Source organism: Peromyscus maniculatus, chromosome 11 (genome assembly GCF_049852395.1).
Source record: "Peromyscus maniculatus bairdii isolate BWxNUB_F1_BW_parent chromosome 11, HU_Pman_BW_mat_3.1, whole genome shotgun sequence".
Taxonomy (NCBI): Eukaryota; Metazoa; Chordata; class Mammalia; order Rodentia; family Cricetidae; genus Peromyscus; species Peromyscus maniculatus.
In genome coordinates this window covers 78,906,910-78,926,215 of record NC_134862.1, presented here as the reverse complement: position 1 = coordinate 78,926,215, position 19,306 = coordinate 78,906,910, and the positions used below count along the sequence as shown (strand labels likewise).

Sequence of the window (19,306 nt, the reverse complement as noted above, 5' to 3'; positions counted from 1 at the left end):
TATTTATGATAACATCATGACTCACCTTGTTGGCTCTTCTTTCCCAGTGTCTGGCTTACCTCACATGTCCCAGAGTGCAGAGGTTCTCATTATGTGGACAGCCCGGCATCTGGAGATGTGTGATGGATGGGACTGAAAGCCTACTGACTGTGATATTCTAGTCTGTGACTGCCAGCAAAACCCCGTAGCCTTGTTCTCTGTCCAGGATGGATGGGATCTGGGAGCAGAACTCTGAGCCCAAACCCACAACAGACTAACTCTGGATCTTTACCAACATGCAGGTCTCGGGTTGAGCTTCAGATACACTAGAGTTAAGATCCAAGATCTTCAGATGTAGGTAGCACCATGCCACAGGCTGAGGGCCAGATGGAACAGAAGAGGCAGAGGTGGAACTGGTTCTTGCTCTCAGGTTGACTTGGCCTTTCCTGGGCAAGTGGCCTTTGCTGTCAGGTGTTGGAAGCAGACTTGAAGTTCTTCGGGCTTTGCACACAAGGGGCTTCCAGGCCTTCAGCCTTAGATGGGAGCCGCATCGCTGCCTTCTTCTTCCAAGACTTTAATGTTCTCAGACTTAGACTGAGCGGGCCCCTAGCTCGCTTCTCTCTGCTGCCTGCAGATGGCCATTGAGGAACCATTCTGCCTCTGATCCTGTAAGCCAGTCTGACAAACCCCTATGCGTATTTTTTTAAATGTATAACAGAAGGGTCCAATTTCACTCTTGGGCATGTGGATGTCCACATTTCCCTACATATTAGTGGACAAGACTATTCTCCCCCTTCCCCATGCTTTTTTTGGGGTACTTATGTTGAAGACCAGTTGACCTTATATGTGTGAGATTATTTCTGGGCTCCCCATTCTGACTCATTGATCTACACATATATATTATTTTTTTAAAGCACTGGATGGTTTTAATTATTATAGATTTGTGATATATTTTGAAGTCTAGACTCCTAATATCTCCAGGTGTGTTCTTCTTTTGTAAGGATGCTCTAGTTTTGGCGAGGCCATTTGTGGCTTCATATGAGTCTTATGATTAAAAAAAATTATGTCTGGGAAAAATACTGTTGAAAATCAGTCCTATCTCTTCCCTCCTTGTAATGATTCCTTTCCCCTGCTCGTCTTGTTTTATTGCACAGAACACGGCGGCTTCAAAGTATTCAAACTGTACTTGTTTTGTCTTTGTAAGTCAGGAAGTTCCCACGATCCTGCTGGAGTCCTCACTCCCCTGCCGTAACTGGGCGTTGTTAGGACAGTAACATGCGAGGGGCCCTTCCCTGTTTCTTAACTCTCAGAAATGGTGGTCCTCTGGTCTGGTGCTCATTGTTTGGCAGCTGGGTGTTTCCCACAGGGAATTTCCTATGTTCTATTTTAGTCTCTTTGTTTGTTGAAAGGGAAGCCCACCCCTGAAAGTCCTGTGTTTAGCCAGGGCCCATCTTGCTCAATGCTAACACAGGGCAGTTGATCGGTTTGTTTCATAATCTCATACAACCAGCTCCCCAGAAAACCAGAGTGCTATGGAGCTTACGGGGGCTACAAGGATACTACTACTTGTGGGAAATCGATTCAATATGCAAATCTGCTGGTAAGGAACTGAAGATGGGCTACTGGGCTACTATTCAATAAAATAAGAAATTGGCACATTAAATTATAGTATGCTGGTTGTCAGAGTCTGGCTGTTGGTTAACTCTTGGAGGTCTAAAAGGTATTTGAATTAGGGTTGGGAAGAAGTTCTGTAACAAAGAGTGGCTGAACTGGGGTCATCGAGAGACACAGGGAGATTTCAGTTCTTCTATTTTCTGTCCTGTTACTAGTTTCAACCTTCCTGGGGGTGCTGGCCTAAAAATGAAAGCACATTCTCTGTCTTCTCTTTGTTTCCTTCGTCCAGCCATATGTCGCTATCCTCTGGGGATGTCAGGAGGCCACATTCCAGATGAGGACATCACAGCTTCGAGCCAGTGGTCAGAATCCACGGCTGCCAGATATGGGAGGTAAGGATGGCTGCAGCAGGGGGGGCCCGCGTGCTGGGAGAAATGGACACACAGCCATGACTCCAGTGCTGGGGGGAAGGGATGGAGTTGGTGAGCGCTCCTGAGACTGGAAGAGAGATGTGAGGGGCTTGTGCTGCTTGGAATGTTTCAGAGGGAGGCCAGGCCTTGGCTGTAGTTACTGGCCTGGAAACCTCTTCCCAACCACAGAGGCCTCAGAGCCACACCACCCACTGTGAATAGGGTCATTGATAGACAGTGGATTTGCTTTTCCTGACCTCACTGTGGGCTGCTGCAGGAGGAAGGCCAAGGCTGAAGGTACGGGAAGGTGTAGGTTATGTAGGATGCTGGCAGTGAGTGAAGCTTGCTTTTCAAGAGGTACCGGGAATGGAACTGTGCAGGGCTTCTATGGTTAAACCAGATGCTGAGGTTTCCAGTAAGTTCTTTCCTCCCTCAAGGAAACCTCACACAGAAGGGCCATCCTCACCCATAAACAGAGCAAATTCTATGTGGTGGAGGTAATTGCCAAGGTCCCTTAAATGGACAGACTCCAAACTCAGAAACTAGTCTGCTGACTGATGTCTACTCTTCCTGCTAGAACCTAATTATTTTGGTGTAAATTTAGTATCAATTTCATTAAAATGGAATCACCCATAAGGAAATCAACCCCAGTAGGCCTTCCTCATCATATTTATCTTAGGGTTTGAGTGACTAGAGGGGTGGCTGGTGGAGTTAGGAAGAAGCAAGAAATGAGTGGGTAAGATCTGTGAGGAAAGGAAGCATTCCAACGAAGAGGGAAAACACTAAGAGGTTCCCAGATAAACCTTAGAGTGATTTTGCAATGCTGTTCAGTGCTAGCCCAGCCTGGGGTAATAAATGAAACTAGGATATTGGCCGCTCCACTCACATGCTTTCCACCCTCACCCTTACCTTCGGCACAGTTCTCATGGCTGGGTGGCCATGCCCATCCTGCTGGCTAGCATCCCGCTGCATTGCATGGCCCACACTGGAGACCCTACCATTCCTCCCTCCTCCCTGCCATAACTTGATACCCAAACCACGAATGGCCAGCTTTGGGGGTTGAGACTGAGAAATGGATGGTGAAAGAGCTTCATAAAGAAACAGCAGTGGAAAGAGTTTAATTTCCCTAGAGTTCTCTGAAACCTAAAGGTTATATGTGTGTTGGAAGCCCCCAGCTCCCTTGGGATGATGTTTCCTGGTGCTTCAGAGACAGGCAATTGACCACAAATGGGAATGGTTAGAAAAATCAGACACAGGGAGGTCCAAAATGTCCCTGCAGACTAAGCTGCTGCTTTCTGCTGTCTCCTTAGGCGCAGGACAGCTGCTCACTATGGCGGTGAGTGGCTCTTGTTTCAGTTATTCTCTATTTCCCCTGCCCTTCTTTCTCAAGGCTTGACTCTGAAGAAGGAGATGGAGCCTGGTGCCCTGAGATTCCAGTGCGACCCGATGATCTGAAAGAATTTCTGCAGATTGACCTACGTACCCTCCACTTTATCACTCTTGTGGGGACCCAGGGACGCCATGCAGGGGGTCATGGCATTGAATTTGCACCCATGTACAAGATCAACTACAGTCGAGATGGCACTCGCTGGATCTCCTGGCGTAATCGGCATGGGAAGCAGGTAAGAAGAAAATGTCCATGTTCTGGGGGAACCTAGGACCATATATTGACATAATAGAACTGCTCAAATGGACTATATTCAGTTACGTGTATGTTCAAACCTGACATGCCATTGCAAATGTGACCTGAGGTTCAGGAGATGGCACAGAGGATCTACTAGCTCTGCTGGGAGAGTTTAGTGAATGTACTCTGCTCATGAATGAAAAGCAAAGTTTCCATCAAATGCATGATAAGTGAAGAAAGGTGAGCATGATTTTATACTATCTCTGCTCTTTTTCTTTTCTCTCCTAGGTGCTAGATGGGAACAGTAACCCTTATGATGTTTTCCTGAAGGACTTGGAGCCACCCATTGTAGCCAGATTTGTTCGCCTTATCCCAGTCACTGACCACTCCATGAACGTGTGCATGAGGGTTGAGCTTTATGGTTGTGTCTGGCTAGGTAAGTCTCTACCACAGAGATCTTATGCACCATATGGAAACTTCCAAGGCCTGGGAACTGAACACTGGCCATCAACTCAGAAAGGGATGAAGTCATTCACCCTTGGGATGAAATGATTCCTCTTTGTTTAAAAGAGAAAAATAAGCCACGCTCATCCACCCAGGGTTTGCTGCCCTGTGCCTGGAAGGACACATTCAGAGTCACTCAGGTAACTGTCATTGGGTGTGCTCCCAACAGTGCTCAACTATGAGCCCAAATAGAGCCCCACCGAACATGATGCATAAGTTGTACACCCGCCGAAGCTCAAGTAGCTTCTTGCCTGTATTTGATCAGGCAGCAGGCACATATCCTTACCAGAGACACTGACCACTCTATTTCCTTTGGCAGATGGCTTGGTGTCTTACAATGCTCCAGCTGGACAGCAGTTTGTACTCCCTGGAGGCTCCATCATTTATCTGAATGATTCTGTCTATGATGGAGCTGTTGGATACAGGTAAAGTCTGGGAGATTTAAGTAGTCACCAAAATGGGGAAATGGCCATAACAAAAAAATTATCATGATATGATCACGAATCAACGAATCAGTCAACCCACCAGTATTGTGCTCATGAGTGATATGCTGTGAGATAACTTAGATGGGGCAAACCATGTGGTACTTATCTCCAATTTGTAGCTTACTTTTGGAAGACATAATAATAATTCAGTAGACAGGAAGAAACTATACAAAGCAAGAGCTAAATTTTGTGATATGGCTGTAAGTGTGGGAGTTATATTTTTGACCCTGAAATGAGGATCTTTGTTCCAACATTACAGCTAACTTAGTTATGGAGACAGAGTAATAAGTATAAAAATCGGTCGAGTCACAGAGTTAAGAAACAATGGACTCCATAAACGCGGTACTTTAGAAGCTGTGAAAAGGAAAGCTTTTAGGGTTTACAATACATAAGAAAAGCTTTCAGGATAAGCTGGTAACGGAAGTAGGGAAAGGTGGGTAGAAGGGTGCGGAGGAAACAGCAGAGGACAATATTGCTCTGTTTATGGCAATAGATGAAGCTGGGAGCAGCAGAGAGGCCTGAAGCAGATGGATGGAGAAGTGTGGTAGAAAAATATTATGAGACACATTGGGGTTTAGAATTGGGTAAGACATGTACCTACCCATTCCAATCATTAATTCTTCTTCTGGCCCAGTTTTAACACCTTTTTTTTTCTCAGTTCAGTCTTTTTTTTTTTTTTATTATAAATTCCTTATTTTATTCAAAGTACTTTCATGTCCTGGCAGTTTCTATGACATAGGTGTTTCAAACAGCTATGAACATTTCCAGTACCATATCCTCATTGTATGCTTATGCCTTTTTATGAAAGAGAAGTTACAGGTTTTCAGTAAAATTAACAGAAAGGCAGATGAGCGTTTCCATACTCAGTTCAGTCTTTATCTGCAAGGACTGAGCATGGGAAAGAGGTCCAAATATTGCGAGGTTCAGAGCAGACAATAGAACTTTCTAGGGATTAAGAAAGAGAAATGCTCGTGAGACTCAGGAAGCATATTGTAGGATGACTGCCCTTCTACTAGCTTAGATGTGGAGACTAAACTCTCACTCTCAGCTTCCAGCTGGCTTATTAATTTATATGAAAAAACTTCTGTTACCATTGTGTCCTTGCCTATGCTCATCAGCTGAATATGGTGTCTTGATGGCTCACTAATATCCAAGGCATTTAAATTAATTCATCAATGAGAGAATTAACGAACAGCACGAAGACCACAACGAATAGCATTTGCCCCACCAGTGACTAATGCTTGTCTGAAGCGTTGCCAACCCTTCTTGGACTACACGATTCAGAGAAAGAAGTCACTGGTATAAAATGATTGCTTTCTCCTAATCCCTCCATCTCTAAGATTATCATCTCTTGCAAAACCCAGGGGGTGAAGCAGTGGGGTGAAAACTTCTTCTGTGGATGTGAGAATAACTCCAGGCTCCTCTCTTGTCTCCCCCTCCCTTGGCCTGACTCCTCCACGGCAGCATGACTGAAGGACTAGGCCAGTTGACCGATGGGGTATCTGGCCTGGATGATTTTACCCAGACCCATGAATACCATGTGTGGCCCGGCTATGACTACGTGGGTTGGCGGAATGAGAGCGCTACCAATGGCTACATCGAGATCATGTTTGAATTTGACCGCATCAGGAATTTCACCACTATGAAGGTCAGTGGAGTTAGGTGTGATAGATTTTCTTAAAGAAATCCAAAATTATAGTGGCTGCGTGGGGTGGGGGGAGGAAGGGGATGTTTGATGGGTCTTGAACTGATGTCAACAGAACTAGATTTTAAAATATATTCCACTATTACAATTACGAATTCAGAGTCACATTATTTTTTTTTAATAACATAGTTCTTTATTGATTCTTTGGGAATTTCACAGCATGCACCTGCAGCATCCCCTCAAGAGAAACCCCCAAATTGATTAAAAACAAAACAAACAAAATAAACCCCACCTCATTCCTTTGTCCTTCCTGCCTCTCCAGCACTTCTTCATCTGTCCCAGTGGTGTTGGAAGTGCAGTGTGTCACACAGTGTACCCTTTGGTCCAATCTGCCCCTCTTGCCAATGTTCACTACAATGAGTCACTGGTCAGGTTCAAGGTCTCTAGTCCTCTGGCACACTATCACCACTGGACCCTCACCAAAACTCCTTAGACATCCTGCTGTTGTCCCCAGTCATGGAGATCCTGCAGCTATTGTTCTGCAGGTCACATGTTCCATTAGGTCATAGATGGGCTAAATGTTAGAGTGGGCTAACAGGCCGTGGGTGGTAGCTGAGCTGGTCAGTCTAGACCACTTGGACAGCCACCCCCCTGAGGTGAGGGGTGGACTCAGTTCTCCCACACCCATGGGGAGGGTAGGACCATCCCTCTTGAGTATTTGTTTTGGGGGCAGCTCTTCCATGAGGAGTGGAGCCAGCTCTCCTGCTGCAATGTTCAGAGAGGTGTAGGGCCAGCTATCCCAGGGCCAGTGAAGGGCGGGGCCGGTTCAGCACGGCCCTCAGATTTCAACACGCATGGTTCCTATGGCACCCTTTGGTAACACCCACTCCACCGTGGGTATCAACCAGACCCCAGCCACAACAGGACCACCAACCCAGACATTGCCCTGGGCAGCAGCCTGGGCCCAGATGACACCATGGCCCCAGGTGGCAGTGCAGGTCACTTGGATTGGCATTGCCCCGGCAGCCGCACAACCCTTGGACACCAACATGGCCACAGACGGTGGCCCAGACCAAGCATCCTTGTGGCCTTTGTTGGCAACATGGGTCATGGATGACAATACAGACCCCAGCCATCATGGTAGGACCGTAGAACCCAACATGGCCTTTGGCAGAAGCCCTGGCTGGACATCACCCTGACCCCAGGTGGCAAGCAGGCCACCCACATCGGTCTGCTCCTCATTCATCTTTGCCTCTCCAGTTCTGCCTCTTTCCACAGCACAGGAACCATTCTGCTTCTCTTTCTATTTCTCCACCATGTATTTGCTCATCATAATAGCACCCACCTGCTCTATGCCTTGTGCCACCAGGTGGGCATGTAGAGGTCTTCAGCCAGCCAGGACTGCGAGGACCCAGGCTGGCCTGTGGGTGTCTTTCACCTGCCTGTCCTGAGTGGCCAAGTCCCATTTATTTTTAAAAGCTGTTTCCTCATTTCTTAGTTCTGTGATAGGTTAGGTCAGGCCCATTATTATTTATTTACTCGCTCCTTTTCTCCCTTCCTCCCTTCCTGATACCAAACATTGCCATCCAATTAAGCTTAACAGTTTTTTCATCAGCGCCTTATTACAGAAGAGTTAAGTGGAAAGTGGTGACTATTGTTGAGTAGTTGGATGGAAGCCAAAGGCTTGGAAAAGGCTGCCCTAGAGGCTGTCATGGAATGGACCATAGCAAATACGAATACACGAAGAGATCCGCAGAAGGAAACGTAAGGCCTGGATTTCACTTTCTCTGAAGTAAAACCCCACCAGGGAGCCAAATCTCGATGCTGACATTGATAATGTCTTTGTTGTAACATAAAGAATTTCTTGGTGTGTACTTTAAATCATTATCCTCCTTTTCCCTCGTTCCCCCATTCCAGGTCTGTTTTAGGGAAAGGGGAATGGAAAAGAAGGAAAGTTCATGCAAAAAACAACCAGACCGGATGTTAAATCTGAATTCTAAGGTTAGGGAAAAGTAGGACCCAGGGGTGTGGAGGCAAGACCTTGTGTTTAGTGTAAGATGAGACTGCAGGGTCTTACATGGTTTGTGCATAACTCTTAATTGTTTATGAAAGTGCAAAAGAAAGTCTCACTAAAAGCCCCAGGAAAAGGTGGGCAAATAAATTTGGCCTACCACCTGAATATTCACTTATCTGATCTTTTTCCATGTTAATATTCATGTGCATAGTATTGATAGTCAGCAAACTTGGTAACCCTTACTCCATACTCAGTCTTCAGTCTATATCTGTTTCTGGAGCTCAGTGAAAAATATATTAATTATCTTATATAATTAAAATTCATCTGTTCATCTGTGCTTGCTGTTGGTTTCACAACTATATTTGGAAGCATAGTATGCTAGATTCTGAGTAAAGAATATTCTCTATCTTGGGACACATTGATGCCAAGGTTAGCAGGAAAGGCAATATTAACTTGCAAAAGAATGTATGCAGGATAATATGGGACCTGAAAAAGGAAATATGCATCCTCAGTCATCATTCAGGGTTCCTCTTAATGCAAATTTGTTTTTCCTTATATAAACTAGGTTTGAAAATACATGTCTTCTCTATTACTCCCAGATGTTAATGGATGATATCTCTTAACTGGATTAACAGTTATTCATTAAATGAACAAAACATTTAAGATGAGGAGAAGAAACAACACATGCCCACTGTTGGCTTGTTGTTGGAGGATCTTTCATAATTGTAAAACATTGTGTGCAATTACATGTAACACATTATTCTTCAGAGATTTTTGTAGATGGGAAGTAGGGAGGGGCAAAAGAAGGGAATATGCATAGCAACGAAAATGTGATGTAAGAGATCTTCTTTTGTATTTGTCTTTAATGTACTTGTGAACATACACATAAACTCACAAGTCTATATACTCCAGGGAGGATTTGTAGTTTAACAAATAATTAAATGAATTTTAAATTATCCATGAGGTTATAATATTTTATCAGGATATTTTGATCTTCCTAAATTTCCAGGATTCTTTTCAGTTAGTTTATCACAGATAAAAATGATTCCAGAGCTTAAATTAAGAAGCCAGAAATTTCTAAGGAGTAGCTTCAGGACAGTCTTCTTAGGCAAACAGATCCTCCACATGTTTTAATTTTTCTGGACAAAGAAAGTAAAAGATGACTTCCAGGGCACTAATACCTTTTATAGATCAGGTTTCTTTCTGAGGCAAATTATTTTTCATTTCTTGCTTTGAAGAATAGTTAAAATATACCATTAAATCTTATTTATGCATTCAAAGAATATTGTTTCAATAAATAAATATGTAAGCCCACATGGAATGAAATCCTATGCTATTTATTTGCATTCCAGAAGAATTCTTGAAACATCTGTAGGAAAGATTATTACCTTCCCTGCAGGGTACTTACCCAACACTTTGCAGATTTCAGGACATCTGAAAAACCTATTGAAGCTGGAGAAGGTATTTCTTTGATTAATTTTTTTGCCCTTAGTCTTACTCCATCGACTTGGGGGGTCAATAAACTAGAATGGTTACTTCACTCAAGGAAGATATTAACACATGTGTTCATCAATAAAACCTGTGGAGAAAAAAATCCAAATGGAAAGTTAAGGTGACTGCTATATTTCTATGTGATATGGTGTACAAAGGGCCTTGGGTTAGATGTCTAGGGCTCTTTATCCAGCTGTGTTGTAGACTGACCATAGGTCAGAAATCCATGTGAGTATGTGCATCTTGTCAGTGCACATACTCGGGCTAGGAGGCTTTACACCTTCTAGTAGCTCTCATGGTCTAACCTTGGGATACCTCTGGTCCAGCCATTTGTCATTACGTTTCTTTCATCATTTCCTTCTTTATCTAAAAATGAATTCCACCTGCTAGTCCTTTATTGACTATCCAGAAAGAATTAAAGAAGTTAGACAGTATAACTCAGAGCCTGAGCAGACATTAAAACAGAAACAGGAAATAGAGTCCAGGAATGGCAGTCTTATCTTTCCAACCCTTGAAACTCTTGAGGGACAATGGCCAGCAAAGATCTGTTTTCCATGAAAGACTGAGTCAGAGGAGATGGAACCGAATTGCTGTAAGGAACCTGAGTCAGTTGCAAATATACACATTACCTTTTTTTTCTTGTGGGTTGTTGAAGGACTGTTGTGGAATTTTTGCTCTTGATGACTTCACAAGCCAAACAAATATCCCACAGAAAGAATCATGGGTTGGGAGAGTGGATGTCAGCTACCTTCTAATTGACTTTTAGTCTCATCTCAGAAATTATCAGTGAGAAAAATTTGATGCTCCCATCTGAATGGTTTTACTTAAACTGAATTTGCTTAAGTCTGTGTTTCTGGCTGGAAATGCCAACCCATGGCATTCAAAGTAAGATTTCCATAAAGAAAGATGAAACTGTATTTGTTTGTATGTGATTTTCTTTCAAGTTTCCCACAGGGCCTTCCTGAAAAGAAATGGTCTGGCTTTGTTTGGAAGGTATCTGGGAGGAAGTTGGATGTCAGGTTGGCTCACCATCTAAGATCAGAATAGCTCAAATGTGGGCAGATAGCAAGTGTGATTGAGAAGACTGTAGAGCCAAGAGAATTCCTATGGAGGACAGACCTAGGAAGATGCTGATCTAGTCCTCCCTTATCAGGAGAGGACACTGCAGCCTGGCACCATGGAGCCAGGTGGCCAGAGCACACAGTTGGAAATGGGGTCAGCATCAAAGGTTTTATATGGAATGACCTGGGTATCATTGCTACTATCCAGAAGACTGAATTATGGGTAGTATGCAGAGAAATAGGCAGGTCTAGAGGTTTCCTGGGCTAGTTGGGCTGTTTTCCTGTGCAACCCAGCAGGGATAGCCTGTCTCTCACATGCCCTTCTTTCTGCCAGGTCCACTGCAACAATATGTTTGCTAAAGGTGTGAAGATCTTTAAGGAGGTCCAGTGCTACTTCCGCTCTGAAGCCAGTGAGTGGGAACCCACTGCCGTCTCCTTTCCCCTCGTCCTGGATGATGTGAACCCCAGTGCTCGGTTTGTCACAGTGCCCCTCCACCACCGAATGGCTAGTGCCATCAAATGCCAGTACCATTTTGCCGACACATGGATGATGTTCAGTGAGATCACTTTCCAATCAGGTAGGAAACCTTGGTCCCCACAGGGAAGAGAGTGGGTTGGTGCAGGGGGTGGGAAGGACATGCAGGCTGCTTCCTGGTAGGTCTCTGAGAGGAGTGGGGTTACCAGGTGCCTCACAGTCTTTGGAAAGAGAGAATCCTTTGTGTTTCTAGTTTTAATTTATGTAATTATAAAGAACGATAGTGGGGCGGTACAAGCTTAATTACACTCTTTTTACAACATTTGTCTAGAAGAGGTTTATGGCAAAAGATTTTCAAAATGAGTATAATACAATGTGCCAAAAGCTATACAAATTAAGACTATTGATGGAAAGCATCTAAGCACTAAAAGTATTCAAATGAAAATCTCTAACCATTATGTACAAAAGTAAAGAGAACAATGGATTTCCTTCTATCACTCACCTTTATTACTAGTCTTTTGCCATCTTTATTTATTCTTTTTTTTGCTGTAATATATGAAAGAAAATCTGAAACATATTTTGGTTTATTACTAGCATTTTAGAATACATCTAAGAAAATATTTTCTTGAGTATAATGTCATTATAACAACTCATGACATTTACCAGTAAATTCTAAAAATGACTATATATCTTCGAGCAAATAGTAGAGTTCATAGAAACCCTAACTATACTAAACCTTAAAAAGTTAAAAGGAATTTGTGATCTTGTCATTCAGTTTTAGTTTGGAAAACAGAAATCTATACAATGGTTTTTCAGAAGTAATCCAAAACCAAGTATAAGCAATCAGGAAGAGAGGGGCACAAAACCATGGACTTGTCATGAATAGTGCTAAAGTGTGAGAATCACATCAGGCCCAGAAGACAAGCAAAGGCATAAAGTAAGATGCTAGAGAAGGAGAGAGTGACTTAGCTATGCTTTAGAAGGTAATATCCTTTCTGGTTGATTTTTCTGGAAAAAAGAAATTTTCAAGATGGTTCATTAGGCTATTAGGAGAAGAGTGTGTGTATATATTTAGAAAACAGGTTTGGTGCCTACATTTTGTTTATGCCAATGGTGCAATTTAAAAGCCAATAGATGAGCCAGGCGGTGGTGGCGCACGCCTTTAATCCCAGCACTCGGGAGGCAGAGCCAGGCGGATCTCTGTGAGTTCGAGGCCAGCCTGGGCTACCAAGTGAGTTCCAGGAAAGGCGCAAAGCTACACAGAGAAACCCTGCCTTGAAAACAAACAAACAAACAAAAGCCAATAGACTAATTATTTCAGATAATTTATTCAGAGCAGAAATTTATATGCTCATAAGAAGTGGTGATTATATTGTAATAATAATCGGGGCGGGGAACAAATAGACACCCACTGGACTTGGGTAATCTGGGTAAGCACACAGATGTCTACCTATCCTTGGGTATTTGGGGCAGAGCAGTTGGTATATTTTTCTTATTTTGGCCAATCAAAGCTTGGACTATGCTTTTGATTCCTGGGAGTCTCTTGAGCTTCTATGTCTTGATAATCTTAGTTTTTCTAGATTCTTAAGGATCTAATTTAACAAGTATAGTTGACACCAGAAGCTCTTTATTTGTTTAATAATGGTAAGAAGAAAAATTAGGATTTGTTAAAGGAATAACTTGTAGAAGAGAAATTCAAACTTTAATTCTTGACCAATCAGAGGTAAAAATTAGTTGCCAACCTCAATCTGGAAAACACACTTTGGGATACGTTTTTGAAAACTGCAGCATCACTGTAAAGGATACTTCAAAGCCAGTTTTCTATCTTTAGGGATGAATGAAGCCTTAAGAGGTAGGGCAATGAAGCACAGTGAAAATCCCTTTAGAAAGTAACTTAAATTCATTGAAGAAATGGGTGTCTTTGTACTAGGTCTATTCCTTGCCCATGTAGCTACTGAATTCTCTCTGCATATTGTTGAATTTAGATCCTTCTCTCCATGCATATTTTATGATAATCTATGACCACAGCCCTCTGAAACAGCATGTGTTAACTTTTTAATACTTTGACAATATATAATATTTGCAACATTTTTTTTTGTACCAGAGAAGTTACCTTTACTTGTACAGATAGTTATATTTTATTGACTTTATTTATGGCTTCATTTTTATTTTGTTTCTATTTGACATGATATTTTTTGAGTTTATGGGCTACAGTGTGATGAGCTAATACATGTATAATAACCCAGGGTATTTTTATTTAAAAAAAAAAAACGCTATCGGTAATCCACTATATTGATTTTACAGTGTGCTAGGTCTCAGAATACCTTCAAATGAGCCACTGCCTGCCTGGCTGTCCACTCCAAGCTCTAATTCACTCTTGTTCTGTAACAGATGCTGCGATGTATAACAACTCTGGAGCCCTGCCCACCTCTCCTATGGCACCCACAACCTATGGTATGTGTGATTATTAATTGTAAAATATTAAGTGAAAGACACCTTCTGGAAGATAAAGAGGGTAGAAATTGCAAAGTCCTCCTTGTGTGTGAGTGGCTTGATTCCATGTGGCTCTGGATGAAGATTAGTGTGCTAAAGGAAGAACAGTCTACCTCCAAAGTGAAGGATCCAAAGTTACTCTCATTTGTGACCATTCAGGAGTTTCTTCAGCTGAGAAGGGCAGAATCTAGAGTGTTCCAACTGCTGCATGAAAGTTTAAGAAGCATGGGAAAAAAAAAAACAAGGGGGCATTTCTACATGAGACCCATAGTAGGGATCTCAATGAATGAGGGGTTCATGAAACAAACTGCTTTTCCATCTCTCTGGAGATGAGTATGCAAAGGTGCATTCTTTGTTTGAGGAAGTCACTGGCTCTCATAGCCAGCAATCTGGAAACAAGTGATTGGGTATCTCTTGAAAGGAGTCTCAGCTACCCCTGCCTGTCTCAAAGAATGGAGGGAGTGGAACGAACTCATTCCTTACCTATTTGTCATGAGTATTAAGAGCCTGTACATACAGACTGTTGCAATAGAGAGGCAAAACTGTGGGAATGCAAATCTCTTCACTATCTTGTTTGAGACATGGAGAGAGGGAGGGAGGTGGTGACCCATGGTGGAGGTCTATGGAAAATAGGAGCCAAGTAATAAAGCGAGATAGGCCAAAAGCAGAAATGTGAGGGTGACACCTTCTGGAATTCTCCTGAAGGAACAGGGTCCGTCTCCATGCTCTGCTCCTGTCCTGGCTGCTTTTAATTTGCCCTGTGGAAAATGACTCCTTTCTCTGCTTTCTCTTCTTGGTCACAGATCCCATGCTTAAGGTTGATGATAGCAACACTCGGATCCTGATTGGCTGCTTGGTTGCCATCATCTTCATCCTGCTGGCTATCATCGTCATCATCCTGTGGAGGCAGTTCTGGCAGAAGATGCTAGAAAAGGTGAGGATGTGCAGAATGGCCAGGAAGCCGTGCCTCCCTTTCCTACACCGCCATGACGCCAAAAGTGCCAGAGTCCAAAAAGCTTTAAGAGGCTAATGAGTTGCCTGAGGCTACCGAGAAGCATAGGCATGGAAACGGTTGTTGAAGTGAGCCGGAAAAATAATTAGCTAAGCCTAGTTTCTCATTTTCAGAATGAAGAATTTAGAATCTGCCTAGAAACCCCAGGAAACTCTTCCTAATACATTAAATCTCAACTTGGGCATTTCCCATGAAGAATCTGGTTTGCTGGGTTTGAGGTAGGGTAAAGGCACCTGTGCGTGTATTTTTAGTTTGGCAACGATTCTGACGGACAGCCAGGGTTAGGGATCACTCTCCGTCCTGCTAAACTTTCTGACGACGGTTCTAAAGACCTTTCTCTTCTTCGTGTGTTTGTCTTTTTGTTTTTTTTGGGTCTGATTACTTATTTTTCCTGTTGCTGTGACCGAATAGATGACAAAAAGCAACATAGGGATTGCTTTATTTTATATCATGATTTAAGAGGGGAGACAGTCATGGCAGTGAAGGAAGCCACCGGTTACACTGTGTCCACAAGTCAAAAACAGAGATGAATGCTGGTGCTCAGCTTGCTGTCTCCTTTTTATTCCGTCTGGGATCCCAGCCTGTGAAGGCGCCGCCTACATTCAGGGTTGGTCTTCCCTGCTCAGCTTGCCCTTTCTCCGAACACCTGCTTACATATGCAAAATTATGTTTCCATGGTGACTTAAAGTCCATCAAGTTGACAATGAAGCTTAAACATCACTCTGTGTGTGTGTGTGTGTGTGTGTGTGTGTGTGTGTGTGTGTGTGTAAAAACATTTAACCTCATTAACAACCAAGTAATTGATCACTATCTGAATTCTATTTCTTTATGTACTTGAAGGTTATGCTTGTACATCCCCGAATTCCTCAAATTACTGACTCAAATGACATGCATATTTTTTGTCACATATATCTAATATTTTCATATAGAAAGGCTTATTTCTCACATACATTTTTTGTTTTGTTTTTGAGACAGTCTCCCTGTGTAGGCCTGGATAGCCTCGTATTGTAGACCAGGCTGGCCTAGAACATGTGGTGATCCTCTTGCCACGCCCCCCCCACACACACCCGGTGTCACAACAGGCATGCAATGTCACATCTAGCTCACACATGTTACTTTATAAGAAACCGAGTAATAATCAGATGGACTAGATTTAGCTTGTTGTGATGAGATAATACATACTCAGGGGACGACCTGCTCTCTATCTTCTGTTTTGTTTTGTTTTTCAATTGTTCAAAATTGATACACTTAACCAAAGATGAGAATCTATAATTTTTCTTGGCTTTTAATAAGGAAAATAACCCCTCAGTGGACACTGCTGCTAAGATAGACCTTTGGATCTATCAAAATGTTTCTGGCTTCGGCTTTTCTGGTCCGTGAACTCCCATCAATGGATATGGGTCATAGAATCTCTAGGCTGTGAGTCTCTGCAGAGGCTAGAAAGAAGACATAGACTTCAGAGACCCAGAGACCAAGGCTTGTACAGGAAGAGAGGCAGAACACCATGAGACTGGTCTTGAATCTCGGGAACTCTTTGTATGTAGGACAGGAAAGAAAGGGCTCACTTAAGATGTGAGAGGAGCAACCTAGCAAATCACCTGTGGTCCTTTCTGTTCTGCTCCACACTCAGGCTCCCGAGTTAGTTGAGGCGTAGTTTAAGGCTTGGGGGCAGGAATATTTCATAGGAGAGAAAAATCTCTTTGCATCTCACAAAGACCTTACCATCCGACAAAAAACACAAAACAAAGCCTTCAACTCATCAACAGAATCTGCAGTTGAAAGGCAGACTACACAAAGCATTCACTCAATGGTGTAGATATGTTTGAATGATCCTGTGGGATGTAACTAAGCAGTTTCCTCTTTCTGAAGGCTGAAATGCACTCATCTCTAAATGGGTAACCCCAACTAGAAGGTAGCAAAGGGGAGTTGGTGGTGGAAGAAACTGGTTGACAAGTTCCATTAGGCTGCTTGAAGCTAACATATATTCTTTTTTTTTTTTTTTTTAAAGTTTCTCAAGACAGGGTTTCTCTATGTACCCATCATGGATGTCCTGGAACTCACTTTGTAGACCAGGCTGGCCTTGAACTCACAGAGATCTGCCTGCCTCTGCCTCCAGAGTGCTGGGATTAAAGGCATGCGCTACCACACCCATCATATATTCTTTTTAAAACATATTTTTATTAGTTCTTTGGGAGTTTCATACAATGTGTTTTGATCATATTCATCCCCACTCCTCCCAGATCTCCTTGTCACCTTCCTACTCCTTCCAACTTCTGATCCATCCTCTCCTTCTCCTTTATAACCTGTATGTCCATTTTGTGCTATGCATGTAGTCACAGTGTGGGACCATCCCCTGGACGGTAGTCAACTTAGCAGAAGTCACAACCTTCAAGAAACCTGACTCTCCCTCCCTGAGAAGCCGTCAGCTGTCAGTAGCTCCTCAGTTAGGGGTGGAGGACTAACATATGCTCTTAGTGAGCAGTCCAGTAGGGGGGCTACATTTTACTTGCAAGAAGGAAGAGGATCTACATTCTCTGCTCCGCATTTTTTTCTCTCTATTTGATCTAGAATTTACCACATTTCTGTGGGTCTTTCTTCTGAAAGCTGCAGGGCTGTCTTGATTATCTGGGGATGAATGCTAGCCTGGCAACTCTCCCAACAGCACGGAGGGCAGCATCTTTTGCCTTTGGATCTTTAACTAAGTCCTTCAAGAAACTCTTTCTGCAGCTACTTTTTCTACTCTATCACCTTGTACAACGACTCACAGTGCCCTGGAATTGCGCTCTGGATTTCTTGTTAGAATAGCATCTAAATTATTTTTTTTGTGGAAAAACTTTATGTGCACATACACACTCGACCAGCATTACTACACATATTTTTAATCCATAACATTTCTTGTCCATACTTTTGCTGGTGTCCTCAGTAACACTTCTTTGAGAAAGTCAACCACAACATCATACAGATTCAAATATGACATCCGTTAGATGCTAACAGTTCATTGGGCAGGCAGTTACATTAGACAGTATGCTGTAGGAGCTGGTTACTTGTTGTTTTGTCTTCTCTTATTAGATGTAACTCACCATTCTGTCTGGGGTTAGTAAAAGCTAGTGTATTCTTCTAACCTATAATGCTTGGTGATCAGGTACACTGTTGATTTAGCATGTTTTAGAACTCCTGAGTCAATGGACATTTCAGTTTTTGATGACCCAGATCAAAGAGTTAAAGGATGAGTTGACAAAACACATTATTTAATAGAACTCACACACCTCTAAAAAACAGAAAGTATTTGGCTACTGATTGGCTGTTATAGAGTTGTGTAAATGATGCTGATAAATGCTCCAGGGAAACCTGATAAATGTTGTCAATGCAAGAATTAGAAGGCTAAATTCTGCCTTGAGGAAATAAGGGACTTTGCTAAGTATCTGTAACTCAGTAAATTATGGAACCAGACTACGTCTTTGTCAGCTGCAGTTTTCCCAAGGGTTTGAAGGTATAAACTGAGAGGGAGGGCTGGATTAGAGAGAGAGTGACAGTCCTCTCCATCCATGCCTTTCAGGCTTCCAGGAGGATGCTGGATGACGAAATGACAGTCAGCCTTTCCCTGCCCAGCGAGTCCAGCATGTTCAATAACAACCGCTCCTCATCACCAAGTGAACAGGAGTCCAACTCGACTTATGATCGAATCTTCCCCCTTCGTCCTGACTACCAGGAGCCATCCAGACTCATCCGAAAGCTCCCAGAATTTGCTCCAGGGGAGGAGGAGTCGGGTGAGAATGAAATCATGGGCAGGGGACAGAGGGAAAAACTTCGATTCACATGATGTAGGTATAACACTCTTGCTGCAGGTTAACCAAATCCATTATGTCTATGCTGGCCTCTGGAGAAATCTACAGTCCATCTCTAGATTTGGTTGCTGCTGCTTCCAGCCTGTTCTGAGACCCTTCCTTTTAGATTTAACATCAGATGTTCAGAGGGACCCACAAAAAAATGGCCAAGTATCACTAAGGTGTTCCCAGAAGAAGCTGGGTGGTCTCACCCAGGCAACCTGCTTATTCTGTATACAATGGGAGAGAAGGTCTAGCTGGTGTACTCACTTGACACCAGACTTCACGGGGGTAAATTCTGGACTGGAAATTACATTGGAGGAAAAAAGATAAATGAAGCTAAAGGCATTCTATAGCTTCTATAGTGGGTAGCTCTCTGAACAATTGAATCATTCAATTTTTGTTGACCACTCCACTAGCATAAGATTTTATTTAGTGGTAATTATCTTTTTATCTTTTCTCAATAAAAGTATTGAATAAGGTACATAGTACCAGTTGCTTCAAATCCCAGTCCCCTTTAAAAAGTGCTATAGGATGACGTCAGGGGGGATGCTTGATTAGCTCTGGCATTCTCTGCAGCTTTCTGAGGTCATCAGCCTAGGAGTGAGCAGGTTAGTAGCAGAGGGCATATGTGTGGGAGAGGAGGGCCTGAGTTGGCCAATAGGACCAAATGGA

The 19,306-nt window shown here is 42.9% G+C and overlaps 1 protein-coding gene across 4 annotated transcripts in view; it reads left to right on the top strand.

Moving 5' to 3' along the window:
- Positions 1-19,306, top strand: part of Ddr2 (discoidin domain receptor tyrosine kinase 2) — a 134,217-nt gene that overhangs the window by 95,535 nt on the left and 19,376 nt on the right. For 3 of the 4 annotated variants that reach the window (XM_015987768.3, XM_042258547.2, XM_042258549.2), the window contains 9 exons: positions 1,883-1,985; positions 3,394-3,625; positions 3,916-4,063; positions 4,451-4,556; positions 6,081-6,264; positions 11,162-11,405; positions 13,694-13,756; positions 14,599-14,729; positions 18,364-18,574. In XM_015987768.3, the coding sequence (XP_015843254.3) occupies positions 1,883-1,985; positions 3,394-3,625; positions 3,916-4,063; positions 4,451-4,556; positions 6,081-6,264; positions 11,162-11,405; positions 13,694-13,756; positions 14,599-14,729; positions 18,364-18,574 (1,422 nt within the window). Of the gene's footprint in view, positions 1-1,444; positions 1,580-1,882; positions 1,986-3,393; positions 3,626-3,915; positions 4,064-4,450; positions 4,557-6,080; positions 6,265-11,161; positions 11,406-13,693; positions 13,757-14,598; positions 14,730-18,363; positions 18,575-19,306 lie in introns of those variants that run through there. The other variant, XM_042258551.2, reaches the window with a different exon arrangement.